This window comes from Typopeltis vanoorti, chromosome 18 (genome assembly GCF_054136105.1).
Source record: "Typopeltis vanoorti isolate ZY-2024b chromosome 18, IOZ_Tvanoo_1.0, whole genome shotgun sequence".
In the NCBI taxonomy this organism is placed as follows: domain Eukaryota; kingdom Metazoa; phylum Arthropoda; class Arachnida; order Uropygi; family Thelyphonidae; genus Typopeltis; species Typopeltis vanoorti.
The window spans coordinates 62,749,048-62,765,362 of record NC_143566.1 but is presented as its reverse complement, the minus strand read 5'-3'; the positions used below and the strand labels follow the sequence as shown (position 1 = coordinate 62,765,362).

Genomic DNA, 16,315 nt, shown 5'->3' with positions numbered 1-16,315 from the left:
TCAGCTACTGGAACAAATCCGAAAACAAACCCCAACTCAACATCACCAGAGTTAAAGATCGGTACTATCAACGTAAGAAGCCTGAATGGCAAAGAAATGGAGCTAGCTGAGGAATTAGATAAGTACCAGATCGACATAATAGGGGTGACTGAAACAAAAAAGACCAAAACTGGTGAGATCTTTCTGAGCAATAAATACAAAATGTTATATTCAGGCAATGACAATCAAGGAAAAGGAGGAGTAGCCATAGTATTCAACACAAAATACTAGGCTAATCTTCTTGAATGGCAGTCAGTCTCAAGTAGAGTAATGTGGGCAAATATGAGAATGGGGAACTGGACAATGAGACTTATTTGTGCCTATGGTCCCACAGAAGGTTCTACTAAGGTAGAAGTGGAGGAATTTTTTGAGGCTTTAGAAAAAGCAACTGACACAATGAAAAAGGAAAAGTTGGTCCTTGTTGGGGATCTAAATAGCAGAGTAGGAAATGATTGTGAGACATACAAAAATATTTTGGGAAAATTTGGAGAAAAGAGCAAAGCTAATAATAATGGCAAATATCTGTTGGATTTCTGCTCAGGACATGGACTGGTTATTACTAACACCATGTTCCAACATAAAAATGTGCACAAATTCACATGGAGAGAAGAGGCTAGGAATAAGAAAAGTCTCATTGATAGTGATTTTTTCTCCCTGGTGCAGGACACCAGAGTGTACAGAGGATTTGAAATTGGAAGTTATCACTATTTAGTCTTGAGCAGGATAATATTGAATTTCATATTGAAAAGAATAACATGTAAGAAAGTTCTAAAGCGAATAAAAGTTGAGCAGCTCTCAGATGTGAACTGTAGACTAAAATACAGAAATATTATTGAAAAGAAAATGAAAGAGTTTGAGAACAGGAATCAAACCTTGGAGATTCAGTGGCAAACTCTGAAGAAAACATTGATTGATTCTGCCAGAGAGGCATGTGGTGAGGTTGTGTGCAAGGATAAAAAAATCAGAACTCCCTGGTGAACACAGGAAGTTAAAGAGGCAGTGAAGGAAAAGAAGAAAGCATATCAAAAGTTCCTGTCAAATAAGTCAGCTTTTACTCTTACAGAATTACAGAGACAAATGTAAGAAAGCTAAACAGTGTGTAAAACTAGCTAAACAAAAGTCAAGGGAGGAGTTTGGCAAGAATATAGAAAATAAATATCAAGAAGGTGGCAAAATATTCTGGAGGTTATTGAAGAAGCTTAGGAATGGAGGAAAGAGTGCTGTAAAAGGAGTTAGAGATGATAAAGGTGACATGAAAACAGGAGAAAAAGATATCCTTGAAGTATGGAGTAATTACTTTGAAAAACTGCTAAATGAAACAAGCAGTGATGACAGCACAGTGATAAAAAAAACACTGACCAGGCATGCAGTCAGGAATACATATCCATACTTGAAGTAGAAAAAGCCATCAAAGGCTTGAAATGTGGAAAGGCAGCAGGAGTAGATGATATTCGACCAGAAATGCTGAAGTGGTGGTATAAAAGTCTTACAGTGGCTGCACTGCATAGTTCAGAAAGCCTGGACAGAGGGACGAATTCTCGATGATTGGAATAGAGCTCTCATAGTACCCATATATAAAAAAGGGAAATAAAACTGAATGTGAGAATTGCAGAGGTATTTCCCTACTGAGTGTTCCTGGCAAGATCTATGCAAGTATACTTGAGAAACGGTTGAGAATAATTGTGGAAGAAAAGCTTGGTGAAGAACAAGCTGGATTCAGGCCAAATGGAGGCTTTCAGGATCAGATCTTCACTTTACGACAAATAGTCGAGAAAGCATGGGAATACAGCAAAGATCTGTATTTAAGTTTTGTCAATTTGGAAAAGGCATATGACAAGGTGCCAAGAGAGAAGCTATTCAATACACTACTGTTATATGGTGTCAATGGGGCATTATATCAAGCAATACTTAGTCTTTATTTGAGTTGTAAGTCAGCAGTTAGAATTGAAGGAAGTACAGGAAGATGGTTTAATGTTAAATCTGGTGTGAGACAAGGATGTACATTATCCCCTCTGTTATTCATTATCTATATGGATCACATTATGAAGGAATGTGGTATTAAACCTGATATCAAAATTGGAGATGTTAATGTCAGCTCTTTGCTTTATGCGGATGATGTTATACTTCTAAATAAATCCGCTACAAGTCTGCAAGATTCTCTGTCTAAATTGAATAGCTGTTGTAATAGATAAGGTCTGAAGGTCAGCAATAAAAAGACAAAGACAATGAAAATAGGCAGAATCATTGCAAATGTCAACTGTGTTGTGAATGGAGAACCTGTGGAACAAGTAAAACATTTCAGCTACTTAGGCACGATTTTTACTGAAGATGGTAAATTAAATATAGAAATAGACAACAGAATCAGCAAAGCTGGTATGGTGGGAAGTCAATTGAATAAATTCATATGGAATAAGAGAGAAATTAGTCGGAACACTAAATTAGCTGTATACAAGACAGTGTTCAAACCAGTTTTAACTTATGGATCTGAGAGCTGGGTCAGAAGTAAAACACTTGACCAAAGACTAGAGACTGCAGATATAAGAGTCCTGAGAAAGATTAGATGCATGAACAGATGGCATGAATGGCAATATCATATTAAAAATGAGGATATTAGGAAAGAACTTGACATTGTCAGCATCCAGGAATGCGTTAGCAGAGCTAATCTCAGGTGGTATGGTCACTTAAATAGAATGGGAGAGGAAAGATTAACAAAACAAGTGTTCTCTGCCAGGTTGGCAGGAAAACGACCCAGTGGAAGACCAAGATACAGGTGGATTGATACAGTACAAAGTGCCTTAGACGATAGAAATATATGATCTGATAATGTTCGAGTCTTGACAAGTAACAGACTGATTTGGAGGAAAATTGTAGATAGGAAGTTAGTAATGATGTAATTTTTTCATGTAGTACTGTCATATCCTGTACACCCCTTGAGGGTACATGGCAGGAATTCGATGATGATGAATTAAGTCAGAAAGAATTAATGTGTGCTACGTAAGTAATGATAAAGGATCATGTGAAAATGAAGAATAAAGTCATATATCTTCAGAAAAGGACCTTGACAGAGAAAGAAACTGGCTATGAACATTTTGTGATTGTGTAAACAAAGTGTTTAGTCTAGTCTTAAGTGTAAGTTTATTTTTTAAAGGCCTTGGATCCAATTAATTTTGTAATTAGTTATGTTATATTAAATGTGTTTATTTTGTATTTTGGTCTTGAGTCAGTGATTATTTGGATTCTGAATAAGTTAAGGTCATTGCACCAATTGGAGTGAGCCCTTGTGCATATAATAATATATAGGTACACTCGGAAATAAATTAAAAATAATTGTTAGAAACAGAGATCATCTCTATGGTAGGATTAAATATGATCATAATATCTATGAATATCTCCTCAATATAAAAATCGACCAATTATTAACAAGTTCATTGATCAAGGATCAACGTGTGTATTATAAAGAATGAAGCTCTGATATAAAAAAAATTAAACTATTTACTGTAAACATGTATACAAATTCTTAGTGCTTCACTGTATCTCTTGAAATATATCTAATATTCCTTATTAAATTAAAAGTACTAAATTAATTTCTAGCTTCTTAAGACATACAAATAATTACATAGCCTTTCTAACAGTTACTCAGTATAAGCTCAGTAATAATTTCTCATACTCAGACTGTCACAGTTAAATTCAATACTGAGAGGTAACATTAAACGCTCTACAAAAAAAATCAGAACACTGCATTCAGCTGAAAGTTCTGTAATGATGATGATTAGCATTATTAAAATCCTTGCATGTTTTTTTTTTAATTCTCTTCAGGCTTTTAATAAGAAAGGGAACAGTCTCATTTCAGATGATTTGAACTCTTCCAAACAAAGCAAATTCATAAAATTCAAAGTGGGATTCGAAAATAAAATAGCCTTGTTGTATATGTAGGTAAATTAACATCAACAAAATTAACACAGATAAAATCAAAAGAAATGGAATCCTTTACAGCATCTATTTTATCACTATTCTATATATTTTCCTTTATTTTTACTCACTCAATTAGTGTATCTTATCTCTTAAATTCCTTAAATACAATAGCTAAAGATCTCCCTTGATCAACATACTTGAATATTGTCTTCTAGTTAATGCCATCTATCTTTCATTTTTTTTTAAGTCGGCATGAAGAATAGTTGCTCAGGCAATAAGAATGCATTTAATCGAACAGTTCCAAATACATTTCCAATGAAATTAAATTTTATGCAAATTCAGTATTGCTCCTTGGAATATGACTTGTATTTCATTAAGCATAAAATATTCTCTCTCATCTATGATGGCAAATATTAACTTCAAAATTCCATATCCTTGGAAAGTAATTGAAGATTGGATGTAAAAACTTTTCTGATATTAGAGAACTTGACCCAGTAGTTTATTAGGCTTTTCCATCTTCTTTTCTTCCTTACTTGTCTATTCTTTGCTAGCTAGCATTACTGCTACCCCAGCAGCAACTGTTCTAAAAACAACGTGCATGTCCGTTACCAAGAAGTGAAACTCCAATGACATGGCTGTTGTTACCAGTGCCCACACATTGTACACTAATAGTGTACAATATGTAGCTGACTTAGTTACAGATAATTTAGTGTTCCGACTAATTTCTCTCTTATTCCATATGAATTTATTCAATTCACTTCCTACCATACCAGTGTTAATAATCGGTGGGGATTTTTATATTTCAGAATATTCATAGATATTATCTTAATATTAATCCTACCATAGAAATGATCTCTGTTTCTAACAGTTATTTTTTTTATTTCTGAGTGTACCTATATATTATTATATGCACGAGGGTTGACTCCAATTGGTGCAATGACCTTAACTCTTAATTTCAGAATCCAAATAATCACTGACTCAAGACCAAATACAAAATGAACACATTTAATAAAACAAAAACAATATATATATACACTTGAAACAGTATTACATAACTAACATTACAAATTAATTGGATCCAAGGCCTTTTTAAAATAAACTTAACACTTAAGACTAAACACTTTGTTTTCAAAATGACAAAATGTTCATAGCCAGTTTCTCTCTCTGTCAAGACCCTTTTCCAAAGACATATGACTTTATTCTTCATTTTTACAGGATCCTTTCTCATCACTTATGTAGCACACATTAATTCTTCCGAACTTAATTCTGTCTCTTTTCTTCAGTAGAAATAATAGTCAGATCCGACGTCCTTAATACAGATGAAACTTCCTAATCAGTTTTCTCGAACATTCCTTTAGAACGTAAGTAGCAAATTGTTCTTTTATTTACTAAATGCTTATTTACAGTCTTAACTCTTCCAATAAAAAAAAAAACTTAGTTCTACGATTTCCTTTTTGGAATCTACTATAAATCTTTCAATTAGTGTTTCCTCCAATATTCCGTTTAAAACGCATATAGCAATATTTCCCTTTTATTTATCCACATACTAATTCCACATTAAAACTTAATAGTTCCACGATTCCTTTTTCGGAATATACTATTAATTTTCCTCCGACTGTTACAATAAAATTTAAGTTCCTCTGAATCTAAATATCTGCCGGCCTGTGTTATAAATTCCTTCCGAACGCTTTCTTGTCAGCTGTCAATTGCTCATCAAACTTCTCCGCGAGCATGCACACTCCATGAAACTTGTAAGCAAGAGGTTAGGTATAAATAACGGCTGACACGTTGTCTCCGTTAGCGACGAGAGAATGTCTTCATAATAAACACAAAACTTAATTTTAAATTACAATAAAATTCTTGTAAGTAATACAAATATCAAAAATAGTAAGTACATCAATTTTTTAACTTCTTTACATATCATTTTTGACAAAACAATTTCAATGACGGGCACATCACAAGTGCCGACAATGCATGTTATAAAACTAAAACTAATACTAGCTTATAAATATAAATAATAAAACTAGCTTATTTAAATCCTCTTGCAGGGCTACCACATCTGCACTATTACTAATAATCCTTCCCAGCTTCACATCATCTGCAAACAACTGAATATCCCCTTGCAATCCATTGGCAATGTCATTGATATAAAGGTTAAACAATATAGGTCCTAGTACTGAGCCCTGTGGGACCCACTTGTAACCCTCTGCCTCCTTGAAACTGCTCCACCTTACACAACTCTCTGATACCTATCAGACAGCCAATCCTGAATCCAGTTGACCAATCTGACATCCAGATCCATGTGCTGCAACTTAAATATCAGCTTATCATGTGGCACCCTGTCAAATGCCTTTGCTAAGTCTAAGAAAATTGCAGTATATGCCTTTCCCTCATCTAATGTTCTTGTAACTTTATTATAAAAGACTAGCATATTGCTAAAACAAGAGTGCCCTTTCATAAATCCATGTTGACTCTCACAGATAACATTACCCTCATCTGCCCAATGCTGTATATGGTCCCTCACTACTTTCTCCAAGATCTTAACAACTACTGATGACACACAGACTGGCCTATAATTAGACACTTCCAGTCTGTTACTACCCTTATGCAATGGCACTATCTTGCCTTCCTTCCATTCCCTGGACACCTTTGCCGAAGCCAGACTTTCATTGAAAAGCCAGGTTAAAGGCACTGGCAGTTCCTTAGCACATTCTCTCAAAACTCATGGTGAAATACCATCCAGTCCCACAGCTTTACTGACATCCAGAGTACTCAGTATCTGAAACACACTCTCCTCCTGTACTACCTCTAAACCTCGAACCAGCCCTATCCCTCTAGCATTAAAACTGGCTCCTCTAAGATGAAATACTCCAATAAAGTGTTCATTGAACAATTCCACTATGTCCTCTGCATCAGTCACTCTATTCCCATTTTTATCCCACAATATCATTCTTCCACAGTCATTTCTCCTCCTACTGGCCACATAGCTAAAAAATTCCCTAAGATTTTCTTTGGATCTTAGGGGCCAATCTCCTCTCATATTCCAGTTTTGCTTTCCTTACCACACTAGTCACTCTTCTGGCCTGTGTCTTATATTCTTCATGCATCTTCTCTTCACCTGTCTCCTTATATCTCTTCCATAGCCTCTTTTTCGCATGCAATTCCTGTTTAATATTGTTTGTCATCCACTTTACTCCAAATTGTGTCCTCTTCTTCACTCGTGGTATACAACTTACCATTGCTGCTAACAAATATTCTTTCACAATTTCCCATGCACTAATGATATCCTGTCCTTCCAATTCCTCCCTCCATGAAACTTCCCGAAGTTGACGTCTAAGACTATTATAATCACTTGCATTATAATTCCACATAAGTTCCTGTCTCTTTGATACTCCTGCATGTCTATTCATTTTCCAAGTCAAAACCATATGGCCACTCTCTCCAACTGGTGGGAGAGATGTCAGCTCAATTATTATCAACTCTTCTGATGCTATGATCAAATCCAAAACTCTTGAACCTCTTGTTCCCTCTGTTACATGTTGCCTAAGACATTTGTCCCTCAAAAATTCTAGAAATTCCATTCCCCTATTGCTACATGCATCTTCCTCTCTCCAATTTATACTGCTGTAGTTAAAATCTCCCATAACAATCATTCTTCTTGCACTTGCCAAACTTAGCTGTCTAAACATCTCTTGGTCCCCATTCTCTGTGCTCCTGGGTCTGTAGCAACACCCCACTAAATATCCTGTCTTGCCTACCTCTACCTCACACCATACGCTCTCAAAATCATTTGTCTCACTACCTTCGAAAGCTTCCCCTCCTATCCTGATGAAAAATGCTACACCCAGCAACTTCTATTCCTGTTGTTATATCCCCTTCTGTCAACCACATCTCAGTGATCGCAATAATTTTTGGCCAGGCTGATGCTATCTGTGCCACCAATTCCTCTCCCTTATTCCGGATAATCCTGCCATTAGTATAAAGCATATAAATGCCATTGTTTCTATATCCAGCATTATCCCTTCTAGACTCCACTGGGCTCAGTGTTACCTGACATCGTCTCCCTTCTCCCAAGTATCCATTCTCACAAGAGGCCACCCCTGCTATCATCCTCCCTGGGATGCACTGACTCGTTCAGAACAGCAATCTCTCCAGATGCCTACGTCCTTCCTCATTCAAATGTAAACGGTCTCTCGCATACAACTCCTCTCTTTCCTCAAATGCACTCCAAACATCCACATATACCAGTCCTCTCTTGTCACACATTCTCGCTATTATGCCATTCAATATCACCGCTCTTCTGCTCAGCTCATCATTATCATACCTAGGCAAAATTTACAAATCGATTTGCTGACGTGCCGGGCAGTTTTTAATAGGGGAAAAATTAATCTAACTTAATTTATTTATTTATAAATTTATGATATTGATTTATTTATAAATTTATCATCATCATCAAATTCCAGCAATGTACCATCATGGGGTGTACAAGATATGATATTACTACATGAAAACAATTACATCATTACTAACTTCCTATCTAAAATTTTCCTCCAAATCAGTCTGTTACTTGTCAAGACTTCAACATTATCAGATCTTATATTTCTATTGTCTAAGGCACTTTGTACCATATCAATCCACCTATATCTTGGTCTTCCTCTGGGTTGTTTTGCTGCCAACCTGGCAGAGAACATTTGTTTTGCTAATCTTTCTTCGCCCATTCTGTTTAAGTGACCATACCACCTGAGATTAGCTCTGCTAACACATTCCAGGGTGCTGACAATGTCAAGTTCTTTCCTAATATCCTCATTTTTAATATGATATTGCCATTCATGTCATCTGTTCACACCTATAATCTTTCTCAGGACTCTCATATCTGAGATCTCTAGTCTTTGGTCAAGTGTTTTACTTCTGACCCAGCTCTCAGATCCATAAGTTAAAACTGGTTTGAACACTGTCTTGTATACAGCTAATTTAGTGTTCCGACTAATTTCTCTCTTATTCCATATGAATTTATTCAATTGACTTCCCACCATACCAGCTTTGCTGATTCTGATGTCTATTTCTATATTTAATTTACCATCGTCAGTAAAAATCGTGCCTAAGTAGCTGAAATGTTTTACTTGTTCCACAGGTTCTCCATTCACAACACAGTTGACATTTCCAATGATTCTGCCTATTTTCATTGTCTTTGTCTTTTTATTGCTGACCTTCATACCATATCTATTACAACAGCTATTCAATTTAGTCAGAGAATCTTGCAGACTTGTAGCGGATTTATTCAGAAGTATAACATCATCCGCATAAAGCAAAGAGCTGACATTAACATCTCCAATTTTGATATCATGTTTAATACCACTTTCCTTCCTAACGTGATCCATATAGATAATGAATAACAGAGGGGATAATGTACATCCTTGTCTCACACCAGATTTAACATTAAACCATCTTCCTGTACTTCTTTCAATTCTAACTGCCGACTCACAACTCAAATAAAGACTAAGTATTGCTTGATATAATGCCCCATTGACACCATATAACCGTAGCGTATTGAATAGCTTCTCTCTTGGAACCTTGTCATATGCCTATACCAAATCGACAAAACTCAAATACAGATCTTTGTTATATTCCCATGCTTTCTCGACTATTTGTCGTAAAGTGAAGATCTGATCCTGACAACCTCTATTTGGCCTGAATCCAGCTTGTTCTTCATTAAGCTTTCCTTCCACAATTCTTCTCACCTGTTTCTCAAGTTTATTTGCATAGATCTTGCAAGGAACACTCAGTAGGGAAATACCTCTGTAATTCTCACATTTGGTTTTATTTCCCTTTTTATATATGGGTACTATGAGAGCTCTACTCCAATCATCGGGAGTTCGCCCCTCTGTCCAGGCTTTCTGAACTATGCAGTGCAGCCACTGTAAGACTCTTATACCACCATACTTCAGCATTTCTGGTCGAATATCATCTGCTCCTGCTGCCTTTCCACATTTCAAGCCTTTGATGGCTTTTTCTACTTCAAGTATGGATATGTATTCCTGACTGCATGCCTGGTCAGTGTTTTTTACCACTGTGCTGTCATCACTGCTTGTTTCATTTAACAGCCTTTCAAAGTAATTACTCCATACTTCAAGGATATCTTTTTCTCCCGTTTTCATTTCACCTTTATCATCTCTAACTCCATTTACAGCACTCTTTCCTCCATTCCTAAGCTTCTTCAACATCCTCCAGAATATCTTACCACCTTCTTGATATTTATTTTCTATGTTCTTGTCAAATTCCTCCCATGACTTTTGTTTAGCTAGTTTTACACAGTGTTTAGCATTCTTGCATTTGTCTCTGTATTCTCTAAGAGCACAAGCTGACTTATTTGCCAGGAACTTTTGATATGCTTTCTTCTTTTCCTTCATTGCCTCTTCCTGTGTCCACCATGGAGTTCTGATTTTTCTATCCTTGCAGACAACTTCACCACACCTCTCTAACTGAATCAATCAGGGCTTTGTTTAAGGCTTGCCGCTGAATCTCCAAGGTTTGATTCCTGTTCTCAAACTCTTTCATTTTTTCTTCAATAATCTTTGTGTATTTTAGTCTACAGTTCACATCTGAGAGCTGCTCAACTTTTATTCGCTTTAAAACTTTCTTTCATGTTATTCTTTTCAATATGAAATTCAATTTTATCCTGCTCAAGACTAAATAGTGATCACTTCCAATTTCAAATCCTCTGTACACTCTTGTGTCCTGCACCAGGGAGAAAACATCACTATCAACAATAACATAATCAATGAGACTTTTCTTATTCCTTGCCTCTTCTCTCCATGTGAATTTGTGCACATTTTTATGTTGGAACATGGTGTTAGTAATAACCAGTCCATGTTCTGAGCAGAAATCCAACAGATATTTGCCATTATTATTAGCTTTGCTCTTTTCTCCAAATTTTCCCAAAATATTTTTGTATGTCTCACAATCATTTCCTACTCTTCTATTTAGATCCCCAACAAGGACCAACTTTTCCTTTTTCATTGTGTCAGTTGCTTTTTCTAAAGCCTCAAAAAATTCCTCCACTTCTACCTTAGTAGAACCTTCTGTGGGATCATAGGCACAAATAAGTCTCATTGTCCAGTTCTGTATTCTCGTATTTGCCCACATCACTCTACTTGAGACTGACTGCCATTCAAGAAGATTAGCCTCGTATTTTGTGTTGAATACTATGGCTACTCCTTCTTTTCCTTGATTGTCATTGCCTGAATATAACATTTTGTATTTATTGCTCAGAAAGATCTCATCAGTTTTTGTCTTTTTTCTTTCAGTCACCCCTATTATGTCGATCTGGTACTTATCTAATTCCTCAGCTAGCTCCATTTCTTTGCCATTCAGGCTTGTTATGCTGATAGTACCGATCTTTAACTCTGGTGATGTTGTGTTGGGGTGTGTTTTCAGATTTGTTCCAGTAGCTGATTTTTCGCTGTTCATCCTGGTTCCCTGGCGAAAGCAACGGGGGCCTTGTTTAACCAGGCAATGCCCCAGCCGGCATGAAATTTTGTTTTATAAATTCATAATATATATTTATTTATTATATTTTATAAATAATTATAATTTTATAAATATTTTATTTTATTTATAATATTTATTGTTATTAAATTGATTTTCATTATGTTGGTTTGAAAAAAAAAAAAACTGTAGTGAGAAAAATATTTATGCATTGTAACTTACCATCGAAGTTAGCTGAGCAAGGGAAGCAGCAGAAGGATGTCAGCTTGTTGACGAAACAGTTACCATATTTACTCAAAAATAACTCTCCGTCGCGTATAACTGGCACCTCTGATTTTACTTTACAAAAAAATACATTAAAAAGTGTTGCAATGCCTTGCACAAGAAAAATGTTTAAACATGTTCACGTCAAGGTGATAATAACTCGCTCCCTGCAGTTAACAACACATCCTCCCCAACAGCCATTATACTGCAAGAATAACAAGTAATTTTATTGTATCCCTGATTAAGGTAAGATGGCTTTTGCAGTTTGTTTAATATATTTCTCAACAAATCATGCAATTAGAGACAACTGGAATAAAAGCTTGGAAAATTTTGAATTTTCCAGATTAAAAACACAACATATTAGAAATTAAAAGTTCAAAGATCTGTTGAATAAAATACATTCCAGTTACAGTAATGTCAGTAATTATTGGAAGTTATTGCAATAAGATATTTCAAATTCAAAACTTTGTATTGTATATTTTCTAATAGTCATAGTTTTCCAGTGTGATTTTCTAGCAAAATGAACAGGGACCATTTATTTTGAATGTATTTATAATAAATGAGTTTTTTAGTCTATGGATGTATAACCCTTAAAAAAAAAAAAAAAAAAAAAAAAAAAAAAAAAAAAAAAGCATGTGCCCATCAGTTTGCAAGAGCTAATTAATTTTATGTTACTCTAGATAAAATTAATAAAATCTTTGCATTCCTATATATATATATACACATACATACATATTGCTCCATGTGAAAAAATGTAAAGTGAAAATTGGTCACTTTTCAGAAGGCTTATATGAAAAAAATGATACACTTTTATCATTTTTTGACATTTTGTCTTCTATCTGCTTGTAAATTGTTTGTGCTGTGACTACAAAGGAATATCTCAGAAGCAAGAGGTTTCCTCACCTATGTTGTTTTTGGAACTTTTCATTGTTTTTGAGATGTAGAATATTCATTTCAGACAAATTATAGAGTCTACAACTTTCTGATCATTTCCTGAATACTGTACATAGAATTGACTGGAAAGGCACCTGTTGTTTACATCACACAAAAATGTGGTATGAGCATAAATTTAAGGAGCCTGTGATCTTAATAATAATGATGGTCTGAAAATCCCAAGAATATGGAAGACACATATTCTACCCACATAACCTTTTCGTCTAAGAGTTAATTATAAATAGGACTAAGTAATCCAGGATCAGAACTCTAATATAAAAACTCTCATGTTAAATTAGGACATCACTTTTGCTCTAATAAAACTATACATGAAATTTGTTTGCTGATGATGTTATAAGTAGAATATAGCTTTGATGTAGTTTTTTTTTTCCTCTAGAGGTCAGGCCAGTAGAATAACAGTGATCAAATCATTGTCTCTTTGACATACTGTTTGAAATAATATAGCTTCTCTCTCTATATATATATATATGTGTGTGTGTGTGTGTGCTCCAGATGATGACCTCAATATGAAGTTCAAAAAGTTGGGAAATTAAAGTAATTAAATTTAATACAGTTGTGTCCATAATTTGTCTGAAATTAATGCAGATCACAGTGTAACTAAAGGAAAAGAGATGTAGAATATGATTTTAAAGTTTGATAGAACTGACTTCTTCCTTATCTTTCTTGCAGTTATTCCAAACATCCTTCCACCACTATAAAAAAGCTTTACAAATGGTTTTTCAACTGAAGATGAGTTAGTCAGTCTTATATCAAGGTAGCAAGGTTTCTCTTCTGTTAAGTCTGATTTTTCAGACCTCAAAACATACACAGAGGCAAAGAACATTACAATTTAGAGACACACTGGCCTTGTACTTTTACTTTCTTTAGCTGTAAATTCAAACCAAATTGAAATGCATTCAGCAACAGCTATTTTAAATGCGGTAGTTCCTGACTTTACGAGTTCATTCATTCCTAGTGTTTGCTCATAAAGCAATAATTTATTTCTCATAGAATTAATGCTAAAAATAGGGTTTGCATTCTCAGAAATGAAATTTGACTGTAGTAATGTTAAATATAAGAATAGTTTATTCTTAAATAATTTAATTAGCCAAAGAAATGATTCTTTGGCTAATTAAGACATGGCCTTTAAAATTGTAAACATATTAGGAAATATTTTACACAGTGCTCTGTCAAGTCATTCCAACCAACATTTGCTTATAATAATGTTCTATTTTGTATTAATTGTTATATTGCTGTTCACTGTTTCTTTATACTCTCCATAGTAGCACTTCATTTTGGCATACTGTACAGTACTATATTAATAAGAAGGATAAATTTAAGACACTGAAAATTAACAAATATGAGTTGATGAGACTCTCCTGTCTAGCTAAAGTTGGCACTTGCAATAGTACTTTATCGTATAGCTATACACATGGTTTGAAATGCCAGATTTATAAATGTTTAGCATTTATTTGTTGCAATTAATCCTCATATTTTTGATTTTGTTGTTGCTTGAAAACAAAAATAAAAAATTGTGAAACGAGAACTTCCTGTATTGCTTAGTTTTGAGTTTGCATTTTTATAAGGACCATAGGTACATTCTTTTATTTATCAGTGAAGTCTAATTTATTATTTGAATAAAATTGTGGTACAGCAATTTCCTTTCTTTTAAAACTTAATAATTCTATATACCTGACTCTCACTATAACACACTACTAGAAAGTCCAGACCAAAGCTCTTAAGAACATTGCTGTAACTTTCTATATTCACTATAGCAAACTATTGATTATAATTTCTAAAGTCCTTTGAGTGTTCTGTAGTGAGAGCTGATTGTATTCAGTTAAGGATATTCTATGCTCGTGTATCGAATTGGGTTTACTTGACAACAGAAATCAGAATATTTCCTATCTTTTAACCACTTATTGGAATCCTTTGAAATTTCTGTAACTGCAAATGAGTAATAATCTGTAGTTTAATATACTGCTGTTGAAAGTTAGCTGAAGCATGCTTCATTTTGTTTTTCATTTTCAGAGCAAACGTGTTGTTTCTCTGAAGATGATAGTTTGAAATTCGGCAAAATATAAGGCAATTAATGTCTTTTTATAATTTGTGTTGTGTTATAATACCATTAAAATAAATTATTAATTTAGTTTGAAAGTTCAGGTATCATGTATTCTCTTGGTGGGGGGGGGTTGCACAATAGTTTTGAGAAAGTCTATGATATGCTCTAATGAATTATATTTTCATCTTACACGAGATAAAACACATTATTATTCAGTAGTTTTGATATACAATTCACTCACTGTGAAACCCTACAAGAACCAGAGGTGCTAACAGTTGAAGTTCTTTTAGAAGAGCATGATTTTTGTTGGGTCTTTGGCCAGTATATTATTGCAGTTTGCTTTAGCAAGAGTTGATTGTATCATATTAGTCAGTATACTATGTTATTCCATGCTTTAATGAATTTTTATATACAAGAATTGTATTTCATTGACCAAATTCATTTTATAATACTTAATATTATATAAAATATCTTTTATGCAGTTTTAAGTTTTCTGCTCTCAAACAAATAACAATGAATTTATTTTCTAGTTTTGTTGATGAGTATGATCCAACTATAGGTAAGTAATTTATAGGTTCTTGTCTTTCTTGATTTGAAAAAAAAAAAAAAAAGATTAAATATAAGTTAAAACTACTACTTCAGCATTTTAAGCTGGTAAATATTAATTTTGATTTACCTGTCCATAGCAGTATTTTTTTTTTTAATTTTTCAAGTATTAAATATTATTTACAATGCAATTTAAAATATTTTTCAGTACATTGCATTAAAATTGATTTTTTTTATGGTGTTTTTAATGACTGAACTTGTATATTTGCATATTTTCTCTGATTGTAAGAACAGCATATGATTTGATCCATATGTAAATATTAGCACCATCCTATTTTCTTTATAGAAAATTTATTGAATTGTTGGCTTGTGTGGTAGTTGATCTTTAATTATAGTGTTATGGTCAATTGTCCACGTGGTTAGCCTAGTGGCTATGCGCTTCACAACCATATGCCTGGGGAAGGAGTGCTCTAGGTTCGATTTCCATCGACAACATGAGGAGCTTAAGGATCTTCCTCAACCATAGCAAAGTTAGCTGGTCTTGGGCATGGACAGCATGGTTTTTTCCACCAGTTTATCTGGGATTTTTCATCTTGCAAGCAGGCAAACCAACCCCATGAACACACAGGATATAGTATGGCAATGGGAGTCCACCTTGCTCATAGTAATTTCTCTAGATGGTGTGTGTGTGTGTGTGTGTGGTGTGTGTGTGTGTGTATAGCTGCCCCTAAACATCCAAAAGGATATAACCAGAACAACAACAACATGGTCAACTTATAATAGATTTTCAGTTATAGCAGATTTACTTGTTCCATGATCTATAAAACTGACTATAGCCTGTTTGTAATGGATCTTTAATTATAATGAATTTCTCTGCCATTCATTACAGTGATTTATCATCTGTAATGCTTTTTTGGAAAAACATGTACATTATATGTGCGGTGCAAGATTTTTGAAATGGGACCATAGGCTTGTTTTAAATATTACTGGTCTGTGGCATTTGTTTATGATGCAACAGTGAAAATACAGTCTTGCCATCAATACTGTTACAAATTCTGCATGAGTCCAGTTCTG

The 16,315-nt window shown here is 34.3% G+C and overlaps 1 protein-coding gene across 1 annotated transcript in view; it reads left to right on the top strand.

Moving 5' to 3' along the window:
- The window catches only part of Ras85D (GTPase ras-like protein 1), a 163,067-nt gene that overhangs the window by 26,778 nt on the left and 119,974 nt on the right, over nt 1-16,315 (top strand). Inside the window, exon 3 of the mRNA XM_090408576.1 lies at nt 15,226-15,254. Within this exon, the coding sequence (XP_090264702.1) occupies nt 15,226-15,254 (29 nt within the window). The remainder of the gene's footprint in view (nt 1-15,225; nt 15,255-16,315) is intronic.